The sequence below is a fragment of the Neovison vison genome, chromosome 11, assembly GCF_020171115.1.
Source record: "Neovison vison isolate M4711 chromosome 11, ASM_NN_V1, whole genome shotgun sequence".
In the NCBI taxonomy this organism is placed as follows: Eukaryota; Metazoa; Chordata; class Mammalia; order Carnivora; family Mustelidae; genus Neogale; species Neogale vison.
Window position 1 is genome coordinate 193,894,548 of NC_058101.1, and position 23,359 is coordinate 193,917,906.

General features: G+C 45.9%; 1 protein-coding gene across 1 annotated transcript in view; it reads right to left on the minus strand.

Moving 5' to 3' along the window:
• The window catches only part of LOC122890400 (low-density lipoprotein receptor-related protein 1B-like), a 37,490-nt gene extending 24,194 nt beyond the window's left edge, over positions 1 to 13,296 (minus strand). The window contains exons 1-12 of the mRNA XM_044226009.1: positions 13,062 to 13,296; positions 11,660 to 11,779; positions 11,018 to 11,257; positions 9,861 to 9,974; positions 8,494 to 8,613; positions 7,445 to 7,570; positions 6,534 to 6,737; positions 5,663 to 5,831; positions 5,185 to 5,353; positions 4,039 to 4,264; positions 3,414 to 3,539; positions 1,247 to 1,471 (exon numbers count right to left, since the gene is read on the minus strand). Coding sequence (XP_044081944.1) covers positions 1,247 to 1,471; positions 3,414 to 3,539; positions 4,039 to 4,264; positions 5,185 to 5,353; positions 5,663 to 5,831; positions 6,534 to 6,737; positions 7,445 to 7,570; positions 8,494 to 8,613; positions 9,861 to 9,974; positions 11,018 to 11,257; positions 11,660 to 11,779; positions 13,062 to 13,296 — 2,074 coding nt within the window. The remainder of the gene's footprint in view (positions 1 to 1,246; positions 1,472 to 3,413; positions 3,540 to 4,038; positions 4,265 to 5,184; positions 5,354 to 5,662; positions 5,832 to 6,533; positions 6,738 to 7,444; positions 7,571 to 8,493; positions 8,614 to 9,860; positions 9,975 to 11,017; positions 11,258 to 11,659; positions 11,780 to 13,061) is intronic.
• Positions 13,297 to 23,359: the final 10,063 nt, after the last annotated feature.

The window sequence follows — 23,359 nt, forward strand, 5'->3', positions numbered from 1 at the left end:
GCCTCTCAGGGCCGGAGGGAAGGTTTTTAAATTTTTCTGACCTTAAGTCTGGGTAATGTAGAAATGGACCTTAAATTCAATGCTACATTGCACTGCAGACCCCACCAAACTTGGCTCATTCTAACTAAGCTCTTCCTATCACCTAGAAAATTCCAAACAGCTTAGGGGAGCTCTGTGTCTGGTGCTTTCACTCAGGAAGTTACAAAGGTCTTAAGAACTCTGTGCTAGTAAGCAGGGGACAGAGACGTACATATTTTCTTTTATCTCAGAGCCACGTACCACAGGGACTCCACATTCCACACTAGAAGCCAGCTCAAATGAAACTGCCAGTCCCTCACAAACCCTCAATGTGATCATTGTAACACAGAACCCTATTAGCTAAGATTAGCCAGTGGAGTGAAGGTGGCATTTTAATTGGTGGGGAGAAATAGGAAGAAATATAAGATCACGACTTTCCTCAGAGAGCCACCAGATGTGTTTCAAGAATGCGGTCCATTCCACTCTTTCCTGAAAGTTCTCTGGGGCAGGTACCGGAAGTTCCTAGGTGCCAGGCGTTGTGCTTGCCCACAGGACTCAGCAGAACCTACTGCTCAGAAGTGTGTTGGAGGAACATGCATTTCAATAGGGCGCTTCCTATAGTAAAGCCCATCATTGGTGCTTAGAGTAACAGGGGCCCAGACATTCAGAAATCAAATTACTCACCCTAGAGCTCTAGCCCCAGATCTTTTACAAGGTAGATATTTGCCTTTAGGTAGAGTACACAGCACTAAGGATGGGCCGTGCCATTTAGCAGTGTGGAAGAGGAGAGAAAGGATCTATTACCACATTAAGAAACTATCTCTCTAGTTGTCTCAGAAATCTGCATTGCAAACCACTTCTAAATTAGTGCAAGAAAAATCTGCAATGCAAAACTGAAATATTTAAGGTCTATTTCTATCCTACCCAAACTTAAGGCCAGAAAAATAGAATTTCAAAAAACTTACTACTGACCCTAGGATTTCCCAAAATCACGGTAGTCTTTTAACAGCCTGTATTCCTCTTAAAAATATAAGATTAAGTCAAACAGTCCATGTTTAAATTACCTTAAAACCATCCTTTGGCATTAAGGTTGATTCAGATCAGGTAAGGTTTTTTTGTTGTTTTTTGGGTTTGGGTTTTGTTTTTGTTTTTTGTTTGTTTGTTTGTTTTAGTTAATTTTAAAGCCAGAAAATAAAGGGGAAAAATCCAAAATAGCCATCCAGCTTACCTGTGTGCTCTGTCCAAATCTCTTGCTTTTCTCCTGAATAGCCAGCTGAGCAGAACAGCTGTCCCTCGGCATTTGTCCAGTAGACAAGGTTTCTTTTCCAGTCAATATCCATTAAATAGATGTTTCTAGAATGCTCTTGAACTAGGGTTCTCTCTATAGCAGTTCCCATAAAACCAACTTTCAACAAGTAGAGACGTTTGCCAGACGAAAATACTATCTTTAACTCTACCAAGAGAAAGGAGAGATTTACCATTTGGCCATTTGTCAGATAAGCCCCCTGCTCCCTTCTTGAGTAAACTCTCCAGCTGAGGAACACGTAGAAAGGGGTCTTAGCAAGTTCGCTTCTGAGGCATGAATACAGCACGAAAGCCTGAGCTTCCTTGGAGAAGGGAGTCATTTGGGCAAATGAAGCATTGCTCTGCTTTCCCAAATCACTAAAGCTTTCAAATTTCTGCTGAAAGGTTAACAGAGAGCCACAAGGATTAGGGCTGGGCGGTGCCCCACCTGTTTCAGTAATGCCCTCGAACCCTTGCTCATGGTGCACAAGTCTCAGTAGAAAGAATTTTAAATTCAATTGCCTATTTAAAGAAAAGTTACTCAGGTATTTAGCTGTATATGTAATGTGCAAGATACAATTTTTAAAATTTTTTAAAAGATTTATTAATTTATTTGAGAGAGGAAGAGAGCATGAGCAGGGGGAGGGGTAGAGGGAGAAGCAAACTCCCTGCTGAGCAGGGAGCCTGACACAGGGCTGGATCCCAGGACCCCAGGATCATGACCTGAGCCGAAGGCAGACGCTGAACTGACTGACCCACCCAGGTGCCCCTCAAGATACAAGTCAAAGTGAAGTCCTGAGTTCGACACAACCGCGTATCACGTGCACCGTGATCGCATCCGGCATCTACCCCTGAGAATTATGTTTTTTAAAGGTGGTTAGAGCATGAAGATATTTATATCTTTATCCTTTTTAAAACTTTAGTGTTCTTTAGCAAAAAAGTAATGTGGGAGGCACCTGGGTGGCTCAGTTGGTTAAGCGTTAAACTCTCAGTTTCAGTTCAGGTTATAATCTCAGGATTGTAAGATCAAGCCCTGCACTGGGTTCCGCACTCAGAGGGCTCTGCTTGAGATTCTCTCTCTCTCTCCTTTTACCCCCTCCTCTCACTTCTGTACCTCTGTGCACGCTCTCTCTCTAAAATAAATAAATAAAATCATTCCCCAAAAAAAGCAATTTGGATAGAGATGTTCAAAGGAGCTTGTAGGCCTTAATATTTCAAAGCAAAACAAGAATTTGTGTTAACCATACTGCAATAGACCCTGCTTACAAACCTAGGTCAGAGTACACAAGCATAAGACTACGGAGCATTTCTTTCTTGTACCAACTTAATTTTGGGGTAAAACTGACTGGTGTAACCTATTATTCCTGCTTTAAAATCAAACAAACCCTAGTATTCATTAACAGATGAATGGAGAAACCAAAATATACATTAAATGATTATTCAAGGAAGGCAATTCTGACACATATTACAACATGAACCTTAAAGAGAGTAAAGGAAAATAAGCCAGCAGCCAAAGGACAAATACTGTAGGATTCCACTTCTATGACATTCCTAGAGTTGTCACGTTCATATAGAAAGTAGAATGGTGGTCCAGGGCTGGGGCTGGGGGAGAGGAATGGGGAGTTGTTGTTTAGTGGGTACGAAATTTCAGTTTAGGAAGATGAAACCATTCTGGAGAGGGAAGCCTGAGTGACTCAGTCAGTTAGAAGGCCAACGCTTGATCTCGCCTCAGGGTGTGATCTCAGCATCATGAGACCGAGCTCCGGGTCAGGCTCTGCGCTCAGTGTGGAACCTGCTTGGGACTCTCTCCCTCTCCCTCCTCCTGCTCTTGCTCTCACTCTAAACAAAGATCTTTCTTTAAAAAAAGAAAAAGCTCTGGAGATGGATGTAGCGATAATTGCATAAAAACATGGATGCACTCAATGCTACTACATGCTTGAAAGTGGTTAAAATACTAAGCTCTATGTTCTATACTTTCAACACAATAATAAAAGAACTTAAGATCTTTGGATAACAAAACTTAACAAGGTCAGGCTGTCAGTATACAAGTGATTGATCCCAAAATGGAATGAGTCTCCCTGAGCCAAGCCCATTTGCCTCAGCATACTCACCGCTACATGTACCGGAAGGCAAAAGGAACATTCCCTCCGGGCAAACACACTTATAGCCCTTGGGATGGACGGGGGACAGGAGACAGAGGTGGCTGCATGAGCCTGGAGCACATGCTGGGGGTCTGCCTGTTTTCAAAGAGAGATCGGTTAGGTACGATTTCAGAATTCTCCATACCAGTTCCAAACTTAATACTCAAGAGAGTTCAGTTGGTTTTGCCTTAAGAGGAATCCCAGGATCCTCGTTACCTTCTAGGTTAAACTCTCATGACCCCCTTTCAGATAGTGGCAATTACTTATCCATATTAAGCTCAGGCCAGTAAGTCTTCAACCAACAGCATCTTCGGCCCTAGAGTTAAGGCAAAAAGACTCCCTGGCTTGCTGACAAGAAGACTCCTTTAGAAGTAAGTAGTGGTCACAGCTCTCTACTTTGGGGAGTTTCTCCGACCCACTTAAGCTGAGTTGAATCTGACATATAGTTTCTGGTTAAACAAAAGCCTTTTAACTCCTAGTCAATGAATATTTGGCTTCCTCCCATAAACAGGACGTTGGGCTTTCTTCAGTTTTCTGTGAAGAGCAGAAAAATTAACATCAACCGCAATTAACAGTGAACATGTCAGGGACATACCCTTGGGCTGCTGGGATTTGTGGAGGATGGAGAAAGCAGATATGGAAGCATTGAGCAACACTGCTCTTTCCTTGGGGATGTGGGGTGAAGTATGATACAGATGTATTTTATTTGCCCAGAAGAAGGAGTTCTCGAATATAGCTAGTCCTATTGGGTTGTCGTCTTCCAAGAAGATCTCAGGAAATGTGTGCCTCCCACTGCCATCCACGTTGACCGTCTCTATGGACTGAAGGGTAGAGTCATGAGAGTTGGTCGCCATTAGCATGAGACTCTGGCATCAGGACACCTCTTGCATGGACACCGATTAAACATCTTCACGTGCTATCAACTTGATAAAGAGGAGAGTGCCTTAGAATTCATGGAGGCTAATGCCAAAGCCAGTGGTTGGACTGCTTCTTGCACAAACTGGGGTCACAGGTACATTGTACAAGTAGCTACCCTAACTTACTGTCTGCTTCCAGATATGGTACCAAGTCTTTCCCTACGTTCTCTAGCTGCTTTCTGAGGTGAATGATCCATCTCTCTTCAGAGAGGGCGATGGGAGTTCAAAGAGGGGCTATAAATTGTCAAAGTTACAGCTGAAGTAACAGACTTAAAAATATGACTCCCAGGGCCCCTGGCTGGCTCAGCTGGTAGAGCAGGCAATGCCCGATCTCAGGGCTGTAAGCTTGAGCCCCACATTGGGTGTGCAAAGATGGCTTTAAAAAAAAGTGCCTGGCTGGCTCAGTCAGTTAAGCATCTGCCTTCAGCTCAAGTCATGATCCTAGGACCCTGGGATGGAGTAGGGCTCCCTGCACAGCGGGGAGTCTGTATCTCCCTCTCCCCCTCCTCCCATGCATGCTCACACATGGTTTTATGGTTTTATGTCTTAGGTACAACATACAGTATGACCTATACTACCAGAAAATTCCAGGGCTAGATGTGACCGCGGTGCTGGAGAAAGTCACACACGAAGCCTCTCAGCCTGTGTTGATCTGGTCGGGCTCTCCTCAAGACCCTGGGCCCAGCCCAGCTCGCTCTCCTAGGTCCTCATGGCCAGAAGACCACGTGCGGGGTTGATGCGAGATTTAGGGAGGTGTCTGCAGTTACCCATGGGCCTACCAAGCCCCCACTAAAACGCTTTCCTTCCTGACTTCTCTCCAGTACCTCTTTATACTCGCTGACCCAGTAGAGGCGGCTGGCCACGGGGTCAAGCGTCAGTCCCACAGGCTCCTCCATGTGGACGGCTGCGAGCACCTTCCGATCCGAGCCGTCCATCCCTGCAGCCTCGAGAGTTCTCCTGCCTTTCTTACCATGATTTACCCAATACAATGACCTGAGGGAAGCAAAAGCACAGAGTGTTAACCATCCCCCCCCCCATCCACTGCGCTGAACACACGCTCTTCTGAACAGCCAGACCCCTGGAGCGTTCTTGTTCAGGCCTGCAGTCATGGCGCAGCTAAGAATGCAGATCTCTGCCCTCAGACTCTGTGGACTGAAAGGGGCTCTCTCTAGGATTCAATTTAGAAGATATTTTTGAAGCAAATGAAGACCTATGTTGAAAATGTGGAAAGGTTCTCTTATCAACTTAAATGTCTAAGATAACCAGTGATTTGGGATATGTTCTCAAAGAAATGCTACTTACTTCTTCGGGGGAAACACTATGAGCTGCTCTGGCACCAGATCCTTCTGCAAGATTCTGACGTAGCCTCTGCCATCACTCAAGCCAGCACCGATGACCCTTGCGAAGCTGCTAGCCCAATATAGCAGCCCCGTGAGCCAGTCCAAAGAGATACTGTCCACGGCCTGAAGTTCTGGGGATACACGAGACAGTATTACTATGCTCCTGCATTCTCCTACCTTCTTCTTACCTTGAAAAAAAGATCTGGACTAAACTTTTCTACATCTTCTGATTTCAAGCTGTACAAGGCTGCCAGTGGGACACAGGGAAGGAGGGCCAGAGAGGAGCTCTGTGCAATACACTGTGGGCGGCAGGACAAGAGAAGGACCTTAGCAGAAGCAGAACCAAGAAATCTAAGAGAATGCAGCCTCAGTCTGGGGCAACATCTGTTACAGAAGTCTCAGGGGAGTGGCTAACAGAGGGTTTCTGCCTGCCCAGGACAACTAAGCACTTCTTCCCATGGACCGTTCTTCTTGAAACCCCCCTACCCCTGCTTACCCAGTGAGACAAGGGCTATTCCTTTTGTCTTACTGAGCGCAGTTCAAAGGAGTTAAGGACTTGCTCTAAGTCACAAACCCAGGGAGGAAGCGGAGATCAGCCCTGGCCTGAGCCCATATGCCCAACTTTCTGTACCTCTGTAGAGCAACCTCGTTCGCCGGTTATGCTCCAGCAAAGCTCCTGTTGAGTCAAATTACATGGCCTTATCTCAAATCAGGGTTGCACTGGGGAGTCACAATAAGCGAGTCCCAGACGACGTCCAGATGAATACACAGGCCGCTTATACTCTGCTGAAGGCGACTTAAGAAGCCAGGGCTCTGGATGTCAAGAAATATACCTGGATAGAGAGGAACCGGGTTTGGCTTCCCAAGGACAAACACGTGTAAGGCTTCATCCACCCAAAAGTACATGCTTCTGTCGAGATCATAGGTGACAGAAGTCGGCCTTGAGTTTACAGGAACCAGAGGCTCATAGATGCCTGTTCTCCGATCCAGGACCCCAAGTTCTCTCTCTGCCGCTATAAGAATTTTAACAGCATCATCTGCAATAAAGGGGGGAAAGGAACAGTGACACACTCCTTGGACACTTTCTTTCAGGCTATTCTCTTTCACCAAAGATGCTGTCCCATCTCCCGTGCCGAAATCCGCTGACGGCTCAGGTCTGGACTAAGGCGTGTCCAGAGGCAATCTATCCTACCACCCTAAGCCCCAATTCCTCTTCTGAACTCCAGCACATTCCAACTCATCTTTGGAACTCTGGGCCTGTTTGACTTCAGATTCTGCCCTTCCCCCCACCTAGACAGACCTCCTCTCCCTGCCTTGTACACAGCAGCCAAATGGAATTCACCGTTTCCTCATTAAAGCAGCACAGGCCAAGTTAACACTGCGTCAGTGTGGTCTCCAGAGCACCCAGGTATACAGCCGGACAGTTAAGTCATTTTAAAGATACGTAATAGGGGTGCCCAGCTGGCTCAGTGAGGAAAGCATGCAACTCTTGATCTTAGGGTCGTAAGATCTAAGCCCATGTTGGGTGTAGATTTAACAGATAAATTTAAAGAAACATAAAGACACCTAATAGCAACTGATACTTGATTTGGCCAAGGAATGTTGTTAATAGCAGCTTCTTTAAGAAAAGAATAATGTCACTCTCATACCAGACCCTAAAGTGAACCATGGACAACACTTCTATCTGTAATGACCACTAAGGACAGAGCAAGGGCTAGGCTTTGCTCAGGGTCGTGAATCTCACCTGTAACTCGACAACTGGTCCCATTGTAGAGCTGGTGACCTTGAACACATGCACAAGAGTAGGAGCCCGGGACGTTATGGCACAGCTGGCCACAGGGACTGTAGGCCTGGGAACACTCATCTATATCTGATGACAGAGAGCCGGAAATCAGAGACGACCACGGAGCCATCTCCTGAGTATTTCTGGGCCATTGGGCCCCCCTTTCAGATGCTCGCTGGACACGTACTATGTGGAAATCCCTGTGCTGGTGCTGGCACAGACAGTCCCTGCCTCTGTGGAGTTGCCATATGAGCAATTCAGCGGGAATGTCAGTGTGGAGGCCCCAGACACACAGCTGGCACGGACTCCAGGTGGAGGTTATCTCCAGGTGGAGGTTGCTGATTTGGAATGAATGGTAAGACGTGGAGAACCGGAAACACTTGTGCCCTGCTGGGGGAATGTCAAGTGGGGCAGCTGCCGTGGAAAACAGCTTGAAGTTCTCTCAAGTTAAACGTAGAAGTTGCTGCAGGATACGGCAATCCCATGTCTGGTGTATACCCCAGAGTGTGGAAAGCTGGGATTCGGGCATGTGTGCACCAGTTGCTCATAGCATCGCCCATGAGAGCCAAAATGTGGAAACGACCCAAATGCCCATCCACGGATAAATAAAATAGGGCATATGTATGCAATGAGGTATTTGGCCGTAGAAAGGGAGGGAGAGTCTGACCTTGCTATGACATGGATGAAACTTAATGACAGGCTAAGTGAAAAAGCCTGGCCCAGAGGGACAGATCCCACACTGCACTTAGATGCAAGACCAGAACAGGCAAATTCAGAGAGGAAGTGGATGGAGTTTCTTGGGGACTGGGGACAGAGTTCTTGTTTAATGGGGACAGAGTTTCTGTCGGGGAGGATAAGAGAGTTCTGGAGATGGATCGTGGTGATGTTCACATGTGTCGTGAATGTGGTGGAGGCCACTGAATTACATCCATAATGTGATTAAGATGGTAAGCTATGTGGCATGTCTATCCCACTGCCATGAAAACTTCCGAAGTCAGATGAACTCTGACCTGCACAGCTCTGGCCGTCCTGCTGTAACTGCCACCCAGCTCCACACGAACACTGGACTCCCCAGGCAGTGTCACTGCACTGTCCCTCACAGCCCCCGTTGGCCACGGAGCAGTTCCTCCCTGGTAAAGACAGGGCAGCAGTCAGGAGTTGAACACGGTACAGATCAAACGTTTTCTAAGCCAGGTGTTACAAGCCCCTACTTGCTGTGAGGGTTATAGAAGCTTCTGAAGAATAACCTTTGACCCTATCCTCTGACCTAGGAATGTGGACGCTTTAGGGAAAGACCACAGAACAGGGAAAGTGAAGAATCATGGAGCAGGGGAAAAGAATTTTCTAGGCAGACAGTCTGGACAATTTCAAATGCTGGTGTATTGCTCACCCACAGAAGGCCCAGCAACCTCTTCCCTATTTCCTCTAGAAAATTTGAGGGGCCAGGACCCTTGCCCCAGGAAGTGATATAGTAATTTCTTAATCCCAGTGAATTACCTCTACAGCACCAGAAACCTATGTGTTGTCCCACTGTTCATGCTTCCTGTGTCTTACGTGTTGCCTCAGTAGAAAGTGGCCTTCAGGGGCGCCTGGGTGGCTCAGTGGGTTAAAGCTTCTGCCTTCGGCTCAGCTCATGATCCCAGGGTCCTGGGATAGAGCCCCGTATCAGGCTCTCTGCTCAGCAGGGAGCCTGCTTCCCTTCCTCTCCCTCTGTGCCTGCCTCTCTGCCTACTTGTGATCTCTCTCTGTCAAATAAATAAATAAAAGAAAGTGGCCTGTATAGCCCTTAGCACTAACAAAGGTCTCGTCATACACATCTAAGCCCAGATTTAAGGAGGAATCGAAACAGATGACAAAGTGAACTGGGGAGACCTGCCCCGTCCCCATCCCCCACAACCAGAACCAACAGTGATTTTTAGAGTGAGAATCACAAAGTTTTAAATTTTTAGACACTTGCTTAGGAGCTCCCTCCTCACCAAAAAATAGTCTTCCTCAGTCCTTCCTCAGTTAAATCCTTAGAGAATTCACCATACGGTCTTGAACACAGGATTCACTTCTCAGTGCCATAGTCTGTTCTTTATTCCAGAATTTTCGGAGCAGTGTGGTTTGAGGCATTTAGTCTATTTTCTTAGAGCCATAGCATGAGGCGAGCTCACCGAGTTTTCCAGCTCAGGTAAGCTCTGCGCACACTCGGGAGACCAGAGCCAAGGCTCGGAACTTGTAAGACGTGGGGGACCCACCACGGAAGGATGACTGCTGACAGAGGGGTCTGGTCTGAGCGTTCTCTGAGAGCGTGGACCCCCATGATAACTGAGGCTTTGGCTAATGTAATCGGATTCTGCCCACCCCACGTGATGCCTGGCAGTTGGGTCCTCACCACATGTAGCTGGTTCATCAGCACCATCTACGCAGTCAAGTTCCCCGTCACACATCAGGGATTCCAGGATGCATTTCCCTTCATCACATTTCACCATGCCTTCTGGACAGGAGGCTGCAAAGGAAGAACTTTCTTTTCCAACAGCACATGGGGGTAGGGGGAGTCAAAACAGACCCTTATTAATTACAGTAAGGTGGCAGGGTTTCCAGAACCCAAGGCAAGTTGAGGTAGGAAAGAAAGTTTTATCATTTTAAGCAGAGTTTTCAGGGAACTGGGAGTTAATACTTGATAATGATGAAGTCAAGCAAGCCATATGGGCACTCCGTTGAAATAATATTGATCAAATTGAATTAGTATTAAGTAGTTCTAACTGAGATGGTGTTAAAGTCAGTGAACATGAGACCTAAAAGAAGACCCTCTTAAGAAACCGGTTTATAGGGGCATCTGGGTGGCTCAGTGGGTTAAAGCCTCTGCCTTCAGCTCAGGTCATGATCTCAGGGTCCTGGGATGGAGCCCCGCATTGGGGTCTCTGCTCAGCAGGGAGCCTGCTTCCTCTCTTTCTCTCTCTGCCTGCCTCTCTGCCTGCTTGTGATCTCTGTCTGTCAGATAAATAAATAAAATCTTTAAAAAAAAAAAAAAAAGAAAAGAAACCAGTTTATACATGATAATAATGTTAGAATCTGAATAGTGGAGATTTAATTCTACAAAGACCGAGTGGAATTGTGGTTTACTGACAAGCTGGAGGTTCCACTGCACTGTGTATGTGGGGTCAAGAAAAGGTACATTTTACTCAATGAGTTCGTTGCAGGGCTTGGGGGAGCGGAGCAGGGGATCCTCTTTTAATGAGGAATTTCCCCGTCATGGACCTCACAGGGACAGGAGGCACTGTTCGGAGGCTCCTTCAGATACGGACACTCCAGTGTTCTGTGCCGTGGCCACATTGCCTTGAGCGTCCAGCACAGAGTTACTATTCGAGCACTGCTAGATGCTTCCATGGGTAACTACATCTTGGTTACTGCTAGGAGACATCCTGTTTTTAGATATAGGATGGCGTCTCAGTCCTAGGAATTAAAATGCAACCTGCAGAAAGAAGCCCACATGGTACAACCTTCCTCTTTACAAGCCAGGCCAGGAGGGGGTAGGGGCGGGGCACTCACCGCAGGCGTCCTCGTCTGAGGAGTCCCCGCAGTCGTTGACCCCATTGCACCTCCAGCTCTCCGGGACACACAGCTTGTTCCTGCACAGCCACTGGCCCGCCAGGCAGTGGTTCGGGGAGCAGCGTGCTTCATCGAGCCCATCTTCACAGTCCCGGGGGACGTCACAGACTTCCCAAGGCTCGAGACACTGAGACTGTCCCGGACACTGGATTTTCTGGCCAGGGCACACCACGGAAGTCTCTGTAAAAGGCAGGCGTTGGCCCAGTGAGGTGGAAGGCCTGACCTGCCGGCTTGTGCCCTTGGGTATTCACGGTTTGCACATGGCTTTGGTCTCCAGAATACCAAGAACTGAGCAGGAGGCCAGCCACTGGAGATGTGGCCCCAATTTGGCACCCCAAAGTGTCGGCCCAAAGGAGTATAAAAAGCCAACAGAAGCGAGAATCTTTTAGTTGATTTTGCAAAATGCAGTAGTGGATAAAAGGTCACCTGTCATCCCAGCGACAACTGAACACAGGCATTTAGCCCCCGTCCAGCAGAAGGCTACCTAGGAACTTGCTGGCGTCACTTAATACCGTGGAGGTTCATTCATCAAGGCAGCTAACTTGACATGTCATGTCCGAAGAGAAAGTAGGTTGTACCTACCGCAGTTAACCTCATCGGAGCCGTCCAGGCAGTCCCCGGTACCATCACAAAGCCGGCTACTAGAAATACACTTCCCGTCGTCACACTGCCAGGCCTGTGGATGTCCGCGACACGCTTCCTCTGCGAGCCAAGGGGAATGTTCGAGGGGCAGAGAGGAAGAGAGGTTTGCCAGGGCACTGATAACTTTTCAGCTGGGGTTTTGTATGAAGTATTTTCCTTAGCAGAACAACAATGAACTCCCCGTCGGCCACAGGGTCCATCCTTTCCGTGTCACCCTAACCACACACCATACCCTGCCTTAGGGCCAATCACCTAGCAGCCCCAAATCGCTTACACTCCCAGTCATGCTGCTAGAATGATGAAGTTGTCCAATAAAAACTTCTGTGACAATGGAGGCATTGTCCAAAGGGGCTGTCACTAGTCACGTGTGGCTACTGAGCTCTAAAGCATGGTTAGTAGGGTAAAAGAGCTATATTTATTATTTAAATACATGTAAATCTTCACATGTGGCTAAAGGCTACTGTATGGGCCAGTACAGCCTTGTAGTGTCACTTCTTGGAACCCCTTTGGCATTTGAGACCATACTGAGAGCGAAGACAGTCTGGGTGCTGTCAGTCTGGTGTCTAATGGGACCTTCGAATATTTCCACCTAAGTATGCCTCCTGGCAGATGCAAGTAAACCTGGACAGATGGGAGGAAGTGTAGGGGGGAGCAGAGCACAAGACACTTCTGCAACAAAATGTAATTTGAACCTGTAATAGTACAGGTTTTAATATCAAAGTTTTCATATTAAATTAGTTACAGTAAATGGCCAGCCCAGGAGTGTGCAATCAGGGTAGAGAAAAGGAATGGAGCACTCCCCAAGTTTTTCGGGGTGTGGGGTTCCTCTTTTACTCAGGAATTTTCTCCTTCCATATTCCGCTCAAGGATGTGAAGCATGGGTTAAAAGGCTTTCCTCATCTCCAGGGGGTCAGGTGTCCCTTTTGGGGCTGGGAGCACTCTTAGCATGGAGGTGTTTGAGCTGGATTTCAGGAAGACATCTACCAAATGGCTAACTTGGCTTCTATTGGTCTTGTAGTTTTCTTTGGTCCTCCATTTGAAAAATTGTCTTCTCATTGTACAAAAGCTCAAAGTAAAGTTAAAGTAGTTGATTGTATCTATTTACAAGGGTGTGCTGCGGTCAGTGAGGGCTGCCCATGGAGCAATCTTGTGTTAGTCCAGCTTCAGTACCCGCCACGTGTTGAAGCTCGACTTGAAGGCGAGAAGCCAGACTCGGCCTGGATTTTCTATCCCAACTAGCCCTCCACAACTTGTCTTGAAAACATCTGGATTTTCTATCCCAACTAGCCCTCCACACTTGTGTGGACAACAGTGCTGCCAACACCCACATCCCTAGACTTACGAGCTGAAAGCCGGCCACCAGCCAGAACACCTCCTATTTCCGAATACCCCCTACGAGTGAAAACCACAGGACCTGACGCTGTCAGCCGGGCACACAGCTGTTCGTGGATGAGGACACGGAACGGCGAGGAGTGCTCACCACACTGCTCGTCGGTCCCATCAGGGCACTCTTGTTGTCCATCGCAGAGCCAGGCCACGGGAATGCACCTGTCCCCACACGCAGCTTGCCTTGTCATGTTACACCTTGCTTCATCTGCATTGGATGAACAAAAAGCAAATCCATGGGAGCACCTTTTCAGGAGAAGCTGTACTGAAAAGATTATTCAGAGGGAGGTCCTTCAACTAATACCCAGGAGAACATTAGGGGGATTCAGGACCATAAAAATCCATTGGACTTCTGCAGTAATGATCCTTGGATACTGTTCCTTCTGGTGGTGTGGGGTTGGGAAATCACCATTCGCTGCCATTTTCCCATTGGAATGAGACCAACGTGCGCTGTGCTCCAAGAGACCCAGCGACTTCTTCTGGTTTGATTTTAAAGACTCCGAACAGTTGCACGTTTAAAAGTCTAAGCTCAAAGTCTGGGCTCTAGTTTACTTTTAAGCATGTGCAGACACATCTAAAAATTAGATTCGGGGCGCCCGGGTGGCTCAGTGGGTTGAGCCACTGCCTTCGGCTCAGGTCATGGTCTCAGGGTCCTGGGATCGATTCCCACATCGGGCTCTCTGCTCAGCAGGGAGCCTGCTTCCTCCTCTCTCTCTCTGCCTGCCTCTCCATCTACTTGTGATTTCTCTCTGTCAAATAAATAAAATCTTTAAAAAAAAATTAGATTCAGATTTTAGATCCTACACGATCTTCGTAAGAATGCCTCTAATAGGTTGGTTATAAATATTTAAGTGCTCAGTGATTTGCCTAAGATTGATTTACTGTGTCTTATTCAAGTCATGAACTTCTATTTATCAACCTTGAATGATTAACGGTCAAAATTAAGCCTGTTTTGGAATGTGGTCCTCAGAAGAAAGCACCAGGAAGGCCTGACTATAGCAAATATACTATACTGTCCTAACTTTCAAAGAGAAAAAGCCAATCTTTAGTTCCTAGAAAAGATAAACCACATGGCCTGTACTGGAGTCTCTTCAAGATCCAGTAAAGATGTCCCCCGACCCCACGGTCCTACTCCCAGGAACAATCTGTACATGGAATGGAAAGCGCTATGAAAAGTTGTGTAATGGAAGTTGATAATGGAAGGCCATTGTGTAGACCACACCTTCTTCGCTAAGAGACCATTTCTTAGTCTTACTTGTATCCTTCTAAGATAATATTTTAGCTTAGCTACTCAAGGTTTGATTTTTTTTTTTTTTGAGGCTGGTGTATAAAAAACATTTTAAATATTCAAAAAGTATTGGTGACTAATGGGTACCTAATGACTCTCCCATCTACTCACATACCATCCAAGCAGTCTCACTTAGCTTGACCAAAACCACTGAGAGCAGGTGATGTTACCAGCCACTAATACGGAAGCACAGACTTAGGTTGTGTCAGGCTGCATAGGTTGGCATTTTAGTGAGACCACTTACTAACAATGTGACCTTGGGAGAGTTACTTCCTCTCTCGGGATCTCAGTTTTCTGTCTATAAAATGAGACTAATAAATAAGTGATCAGAAGAGAAAGATTCAAAGAATAAATGGGCACAAAGCCACTTGGTACCCTATACCCACCATATAAACTTCGTAAAGCATTAACTCTTTTACTACCACTTCCAGCAGATCCTTCCAGAAGGATCCCAATTAGGGGTCCAGTCAGCCCTCAAAGACTCACACTTCCAGGTGAGTCACACCTTGAATAATATTTTGCCCTGCTGATTCTTGGTCTGGAGACCAAGTGTGCATACAGATTCTACATGTCTGCAGGTGGATCTCAAACCATTATTTTTCACTTATGTAGATGCTTTCTGTGAATAAATAAGAAAGATATTAACATATTTACTTAAATGTTAAGTATAAGGTAGCTTTCTCAGAGTCTGTTAATATGCAAAGTAGGGTGATCACATGCTATTCTAGAAAGGGCATCCGAAAGAGGGCTACATGCCAGAAAGCTTTGGTAAACATTGCTTAATAATAAATGCAAGCAACTGTAAAGATGTTTCAGGAGTGATGCAAAAAGACCACACAAAGCAAGGGCTTCTTATCACGGCAGAGATGCCCCACCGCCTGTGGCAAAAATCCTGTGGGTTAGAATTCCCCCTGGAAGACGAACAACTCAATTAAGCGGCACATCCTCCGACCTAGTTAACACCCCCTTGACCAAGAGTCTGCTAAGTGAAAATGATTTAAAACCAGATTTCAGTCTATGAGGGCCACTGACAACACCTGTGGGGAGAGACTGCAGACCAGTTTGACCAATGCTGGGCACCTCCTAGACATGGCTAAGCCGCCAACCAGCCACCCACCACCTGGGAAATGTGGATGTCTTAGTCACTCTGGGGCATCGACTCAGCTCTCCTCTGCCCTGGAGTCTGCCTAAACCTGAGTGGTATCAACAAGTGCCACAGAGAGTTGCTTCCCAACTGCACCTCTGACCCAAGCCCCATTTCCCCGTGCTGTTTCTGGAGTGAGGTCATGTCTTCCGGAGGCCCCCAGCCTCCACCCAGGGTAAATCTGCTCTCTGGGGAACCCTGAGCTGGAGGTCCCCTCGGAGACCAGGGCTAGAAAGCGAATCCCACTAGGCCAGGCCATTGGGGGAACAAAGAGAGTGCACCTGCCCTCAGGGGTGCAGAGAGCTCCCTCCCACACGCTTGGGGAAGGATGAAGGAAAGACCCCAAGGGTGTCCGCTGAGCCCACCTACCTTTCCACCCACTGAGCAGGACGGGGAGTCAAGCGCAAAGAAGCAGGGGACCACGCGACTCATCTGGCGGCCCCCCAGAAGGCCCGATGTCACCCCCCTCTATGGAAAGTCACTCCAGAACGCGGGGTGGGGGTCGTCGCGCTCGCCAGCTAGGATGTCCCAAGCTCCTTCCCGCCCTGTGCAGCGGCCCCCAACCCCAGCCCGCCACCCCTGCACCTCGCGAGGCGGGCTGCGGTCCCTTCCCGGGCGCCCCGCCCGCGGCCCCACTCACCGGTCCCGGAGCCCGCGAGGCCGCCCAGCGCTGCCAGCACCCGTGGCAAGAGCAGAAGGAGCGCCCGGCGCCCCATGGCGGGGAACCGACTGTGCGCCCGCGGACGGCGCCGCGCTGGCGGGAGGAGCGCGGGCGCTGCCGGGGGCGGGCTTTCCTCCCCTCGCGCCGCTCATTGGGTCTGGCTGGGGCCGTGGGCGGGGCGTGGGAGCACCTGCACCTCCCGCTCCCGGGGCCACGCTGCCCAAAACCCAGCCAGGCTGCCGGGAGCACCGCGCCCGCCCCTCCGCTGGTCTCCCCACAAGCCTTGGGACTGAACACGCTCGCCTAACTCGGGGCCTGGCCGTTGCCACGCTGAGGTGCAAAACAGGAGCGCTCAGCCATGCTTAACCAAAGGATTCCCAAACTTAAATGAGCACAGGAATCGCCTGGAACTCTCCTTAATAGGCAGACTCTGATCCTGCCAAGTCTGAAGCGGGGCCTGAGGGTCTCTAACAAAATCATCAGGTAATGCCTTTGTTGCTGGCCCTCAGACCTCACCCTGAAACGCCAGGGCTTAATAGCTTCCAAACTAGGGCAGCACTGGGACGCCAGGTGCCCCTCTCTGCCGCCGGTCTTCCCAGCGACCTTGGCAAAAGCTGGCCTTCCTGACCTGGGTCTGGGCGGATGACTCTGAGGCCTCAGTGCTCTTTGGCTGGGCCCCCATACTGTAAATACAAACAGTATGAAAAGCCCTGAGAAACACCATTCCTCTTTCAGTCTGGGTCGCAGGAAGGGGATGCTCTCATAAACAAGGACGCCGAGCCCATTTGGAGGGTCTAAACCAGGGTCAAACCTAATTCCCGGAGGGTCTCAGACTTGGGGGACTGAAAGAATTTGAAGGTCATTTTATGCAAAAATTGACATTCTGGGATGAGATGATGGGTAAAAATGAGAGTTGGTGACACATTACCAAGGACATAGACTACCCTCCCCTCCCCTTATTTAGCTAAGCTGTGGCATTCCTTCTTTCCAGTACACTGGGAGACGTGAGTGTCAGATTCTTGGAGAGAACACGACTGAGTTAGAATTTTAGAATGTAAAACTGGCAAGGAACATTTATAGTGTTTGGGAGTGCAAGGCAGCAATAAAACACTAGGAAAAAAAATAGAAACAGAAAACTGAATTGCAAAGTGCCTTCTTAGAATTTATTTGCAAATCAGTACTCCAACAGCTTTCTTTAGATCATCCCTCCTCTTCATGTCACTGCTGGTCCCATCAAACCACACTTTGAAGATATCAGAATGCCATATGTTCTAGAGTTTTCTTTAAATTCGTTGTATGCTCTGATTGCATAAGCCACTTAAAAGGACCCCTCCGCTTTTAACAAAAATCTCCTAGTGTATCGTATTGATTTCTGCTGAAAGGTTGTTGTTTTAGAACCAGATTATTTCAGATGCTTAATGGTCTTGAGTGACATAAGAGAGCACTCAGAGTTTTAAAAATATAGACTAGTTTTCCTCCCAGAAAGGCACCGAAGCTAGGGCTGAGTTCCTGGCATTGAAGTGTGGGAGACCTGGGTTCAGTCTCAGCTAAATGAAGTGACGTGTGGACACAAATGGCAGCTATATTGTTATGAACAGCCCATGTCATCTCTTAATAACCCATACTGGCTGAAAAAAGCCACAGATATGCGTGATATAAGTAAGAATTTCAGTAACATTTGTATTTGTCTTTAAATCCTTATATTCTGACTCATTCTTAGTGATGTGTTGTCCTCTCCTAGGTCTGTCCCCCCATTTTGCCTTTTTAATCGCCTTGTCAGCCCGTGGTGAGCAGAATAATGTCCTACCACTACTGCCACCTGAAAAAGGTAACGTTCTAATCCCCAGAGCCTGTAAAAAAAATGTGATTTATTGTTGTTCTGGTTGCAGGACATGAAGAAAATCTGGCCTCATCCAGGTGAGTGTTGGCTACAGAAAAAGTAACAGCCTTTCCAGTTAAGCTGTAGATATTCTTTGGTGCTGTTATTGGTTTGATTTTCTGCCTCCCAAAAATTATGTCGATGTCCTAACTCCCAGTACCTCAGAACGTGACCTTATTTGGACAAGGGTCTGTGCAGATTTACTCAAGTTCAGGGGAGAGCATTAGAGTGGGACCATATCCAATGTGACTGGTGTCCTTCAAATATGGACGCAGATATATACAGAAGGAAGACAGTGTGAAGAGACACAGAGAGAAGGCCATGTGAAGATGGAGGCAGAGATAGGAATTATGCTTCTACAAGCCGAGGAACATCTGAAGCTCCCAGAAGAGAGAAGAGGCCAGGAGGATCTTTCTTTCTTTTTTTTTTTTTTAGATTATTTATTTATTTATTTATTTGACAGAGAGAAATCACAAGTAGATGGAGAGGCAGGCAGAGGGGGGGGGGAGCAGGCTCCCTGCTGAGCAGAGAGCCCGATGCGGGGCTCGATCCCAGGACCCCGAGATCATGACCTGAGCCGAAGGCAGCGGCTTAACCCACTGAGCCACCCAGGCGCCCCCAGGAGGATCTTTCTGCTAGAGCTTCCAGAGAGAATATGGACACCTTGATTCCAGACGTCTGGCCTCCAGAAATGTGGACAGTACATTTCTGTTTTAAGTCACCCGGTTGCTGGTAGTTTGTTATGTCATTCCTATGAAATTAGCATAGATACAAAGACCAAAACTGAAGAAGTGATCATTTCTTATAAGTTAACTGCAGTGCGGAATCCAGAACCACATCAATGAGCATTTCATACTGTTCTTATTAAAATCCATCACCTTAAGGGCACATGGGTGGCTCAGTCGGTTAAACGCCTGCCTTCAGCTTAGGTCATGAACCCCAGGGTCCAAGGATCAAGCCTCACATCAGGCTCCCTGCTTGGGAGGGAATCTTCTCCCTCTCCTTCTGCCCTTCCCCTGGCCCATGCAGGTGCACACACTCTCTCTCTCTCTCTCTCAAATAAATAAATAAAATACTTAAAATAAAACCCATCAACTTATTTTGTACTTTGAGTGGATCTTTCACCCACAATGACTTTGTAACATCATGCCTTGATCATTTCCAAAATAAGGGTTCACTAAGTTATGCTGATACTCCAAATGTTGATGTCTCTATCCTACAATATTTTGTAGGTCACCTTTGTGGCTATCCTTACTGATATCATCAGAAAAGGTTTGACTGTTAGAAAGCTGTTAAGCTCATGAGGGTGGCCTCCAGTTTCCAAAAACTATAATTTTCCCTCGAAAGCTTGAATTGTATCATTGGCAACAAATACTGCCAGTTGTTTTCCTTGAAGTGATGCATATGCACCACTCATTTTTGAGGATCGAGTCTGCCAAGTACCCGAGTCTGAATAACCAGATGTCTATCAGTCATTCTTGCCTGTAAAAATGGTATTTGGTGAGAAGTGGGGCTCATTATGCTTGCAAGTCAGACGGAGGTACAGGTGGTTTCCTCCACCAACGCTGGTACGCCATGGAAGGGCTTAATGCAAATGTTCCAGTTAGTAACAGAGAATATTAAAAAGCTATATTCTACTTGTGATTTCTCTCTGTCAAATAAATAAATAAAATCTTTCAAAAAAAAAGCTATATACTATCAGGTTAAAATTTAATAAAATTAACCATTTGTACTGCATGAAGTACATTCTTACTTTTTTTTTTAAGGCATATTTTAAAGCTACAAGGATATGGTAGTATAGAATATACTGATGGCTAGGACAGTTTGGTGCCACCATCCTGAGTCATGGTAAGGGGGCAACAGTTTTACCCACCATTAGTGTTTGTTTGTTTGTTTACCATCAGGGCAAATGTCAATGTAATGAAAAAGGCAAATATTATTTTGAAAATAGTTTTGGCTTTGCAGACCCGCAGGTATATATAGACCATCTCAGAAAGGCCTCATATCCACCATATATAAAGAACTTTTACAACTCAATAATAAGAAGCCAGCTGACCCCTTTCTTGCTCCCATCCACCTTGGCAGCTGCTCCAGGTTGGGGCTGTTAACACAGGAAGAGGGTGGTTGCAAATAAAAACAAAGTCTCTGGATTCTATCAACTCTAGGCTCCATCTCGCTATGAGACGTGGAAAGTACGTGCTGGGGTACGAGCAGACTCCAAAAATGACCAAGCATGACAAAGCAAAACTAGTCCTCCCTGCCAACAACTGCCCACCCAACCCTGAGGAAATCTGAGGTAGAATACTATACCATGTTGGCCAGAACTGGTGTCCACCATTAACAGTGGCAATAATATTTAACTGGGCCCAGCGTGTGGGAAATAGTACATAGTACGTGCATTATCTCTCATTGATCCGGGTGATTCTGGTATCATTGGGGGCATGCCAGAACAGCCGGATAAAAAGCAAATCACACAAAAGTTTTCTTTAATAAAACTGCTCAGAGCTTTTTGTTTTAAAAAAAAGAGCTAAATGACCAAAATTTTTAGCTGGTTAAAGATTAATAATAATTCATAACAGACATATATGAAAATGGAGGCAAAAAGTCTAAACACAATAAAGTAAATTGTATCAAGTAGTTTAAAATATATAATACTGAATAACAAGTATGGTTTATTTTGGTAAGGCAAAGTTCATTTATCATTAGGAAATCTTTAACATAATTAATTATCTCAAAAATTAAAAGATTAGTGTTCTATTATCCATATGTTTTATAAATATATGCTCAAAACCTTTGATGGAATTCAGCAGCTATTCCTTTAAGACAGGGAAACAAAATAGGCAGTACAATCAAATGTATTATAAAAGAAAGAAATATTTTATTTACCAATGGTGCTATATACAGAAAACTTAACAAACCCTTAGTTAAACTAAAATTCGTAAGAGAATTTGCTAACATGGGTGGAAACAATATAACCTTCTCTGAAGCAAAAAAGCAGTGGAAATGGAAATGCAAAAAAATAACAATAAAAATAAAATCTATAAAATACTTGAAATATAAAAGGTACAAGACATAGATTGAAACTATAAAAACTTACCAGATTTTATTAATATTAAATATAATATATGATAAATATAACATAATAATACTTCTATTAATATTTAAATAGTATATTAGAATATTTCTTATTAATATGAATACAAAGATATATATGTTTCTAGATATAAAGACCTTAATTTCTTTTTTAATTTTTTTTAAGACTTTATTTATTTGACAGAGAGAGATCACAAGTAGGCAGGGTGGCAGGCAGAGAAAGAACGAGAAACAGGCTCCCCTCTGAGCAGAAAGCCAGATGTGGGGCTCGATCCCAGAACCCCGGGATCATGACCTGAGCTGAATGCAGATGCTTAGCCAACTGAGCGGCCCAGGTGCCCTTCTTCATCATCTTTAAGCTCCACCAACCAGCCATAGCACATTTTTGGTATAAGAGAAGAATCTGTGATTGGTGCATGGGTGAATGACGTTTAAAGGAGAGGACCCGGCCGTTCTGTTCCCTGCTGAGGACATGACCTTCCATAACCATGCTCCAGAACTTGGTAGTCAAATGCTTAACTACCTTTCGATGTGGCCCTACAAGACACATCCTGCAGTCATCTACAGGGGCGATCTGAACCGGTCATGATTGTTAATTCCATGTGTTAACTTGAGATGCTAAGCGATGCCCAGGTCGCCGGTAAACATTATTTCTGGGCATGTCTGTGTGGATGTTTCTGGAAGAGATTAGCATTTGAATCAGTACATGGAGTAAAGAAGAGCCACCCTCCCCTATGCGGGCTGGCATCATCCAATCCACTGAGGACCCCCGATAAGAACAAAAATATGGAGGAAGTTGAGAATTCTCTCATTCGTCTTGAGCTGGGACATGCATCTTCTCCTGCGCTCCCACAGCAGAACTCCTGGTTCCAGCCTTTGGACTCCAGGACTTATACCAGCAGTCCCCCTGGCTTCCCAATCCCCCGTTTTCAGATGGCATATCGTGGTATATATAAACTCCTATAACCATGGGAGCCAATTCCCACAATAAATCTCCTCTTATCTATTTATCTACATCAATGTCTTTATTTATATATCCTATTGGTTCTGTTGCTTTGGAGAACCCTGATGAATCCATCAGTGTCATGAAATTTGAATGAATATCACCCTAAATTTGAACCATATATATAACCAAAATCTAGACTTCAACCCCTGGGCCTCTAGAGTTCTATTAGGTAATTTTTTGGCATGTTCAAGATTCTGTCTAGAAGAATCTTATATTAGTTCTCCTATTTTTATACATATCTTATCAAGAGATTTGCATATATGGTTATGCCCCAAAATTTCAACCCATATAAGGAAAACAAGACAGAAGAATTATGCAATATAATCTGCAATGCTGAACTCTCACAACTGGAATCTAGCACACAGGTATTCTGAAACTTCATATTTTTACTTTTTTCCCGGAGTTCCACATCTAGTGAAAATGAACCGATATCCTAGTAACTAACCAGTGTCTTGCCTGCAGGATATACGTGACAAATGTTAACTTGAACTGCTCTTAATGATTGTTCTTCTGTTAAGGTTTTTTTTCCTTATTTTTCACTTTTTATTTTAATGCCTCGGCCTTCTGATCCAATCTAGAACATACGGGTTGTTTTATGAAAATTAAAGTGCTTCATGGATTTAGTGGATTGTTATTAATAAAATTGCCCTCCCTCTCAGCTCTGGTTGATTTAAAGAAAAAAAAAAATGCCAGGAAGTGAAACTCTGCACTCCAGGCAACAGACACTTACAGAATTTTACAGAGCACCAAGAAGTGAAGATTCAAAATAATTTGGGATGCGTGTCCTACAACTTACAGCAACGGTAACACACCAGCCTACCAGCCTACCAGCCTACCAAGGACTATAGTATAAATATATATAAATATAATATAATATAATACAAATATAGTATAAATATAACAGTGGGAACACACAGGTATGTCATGGATGCAGAGAGGACATAGGGGTTGACCTGGGAGACACATCATCAGGGCAGCTTCAGAGAGGTCATGATGCTGAGCTAATTTTTGAAAGACATGTTATCTGTATAAAGAACATTCCAGGCAGACAGAGTAGAATATATGAAGGCGCCAAGATGTGTTCTAAGAAATTCCCATTAATCCAGAATTGCTGGAGTGAAGGGTTCTCATGAGGTGGTAGCAGGCAAGGAAGCTGGACAGACAGGTGGATCCCAGAGCATGA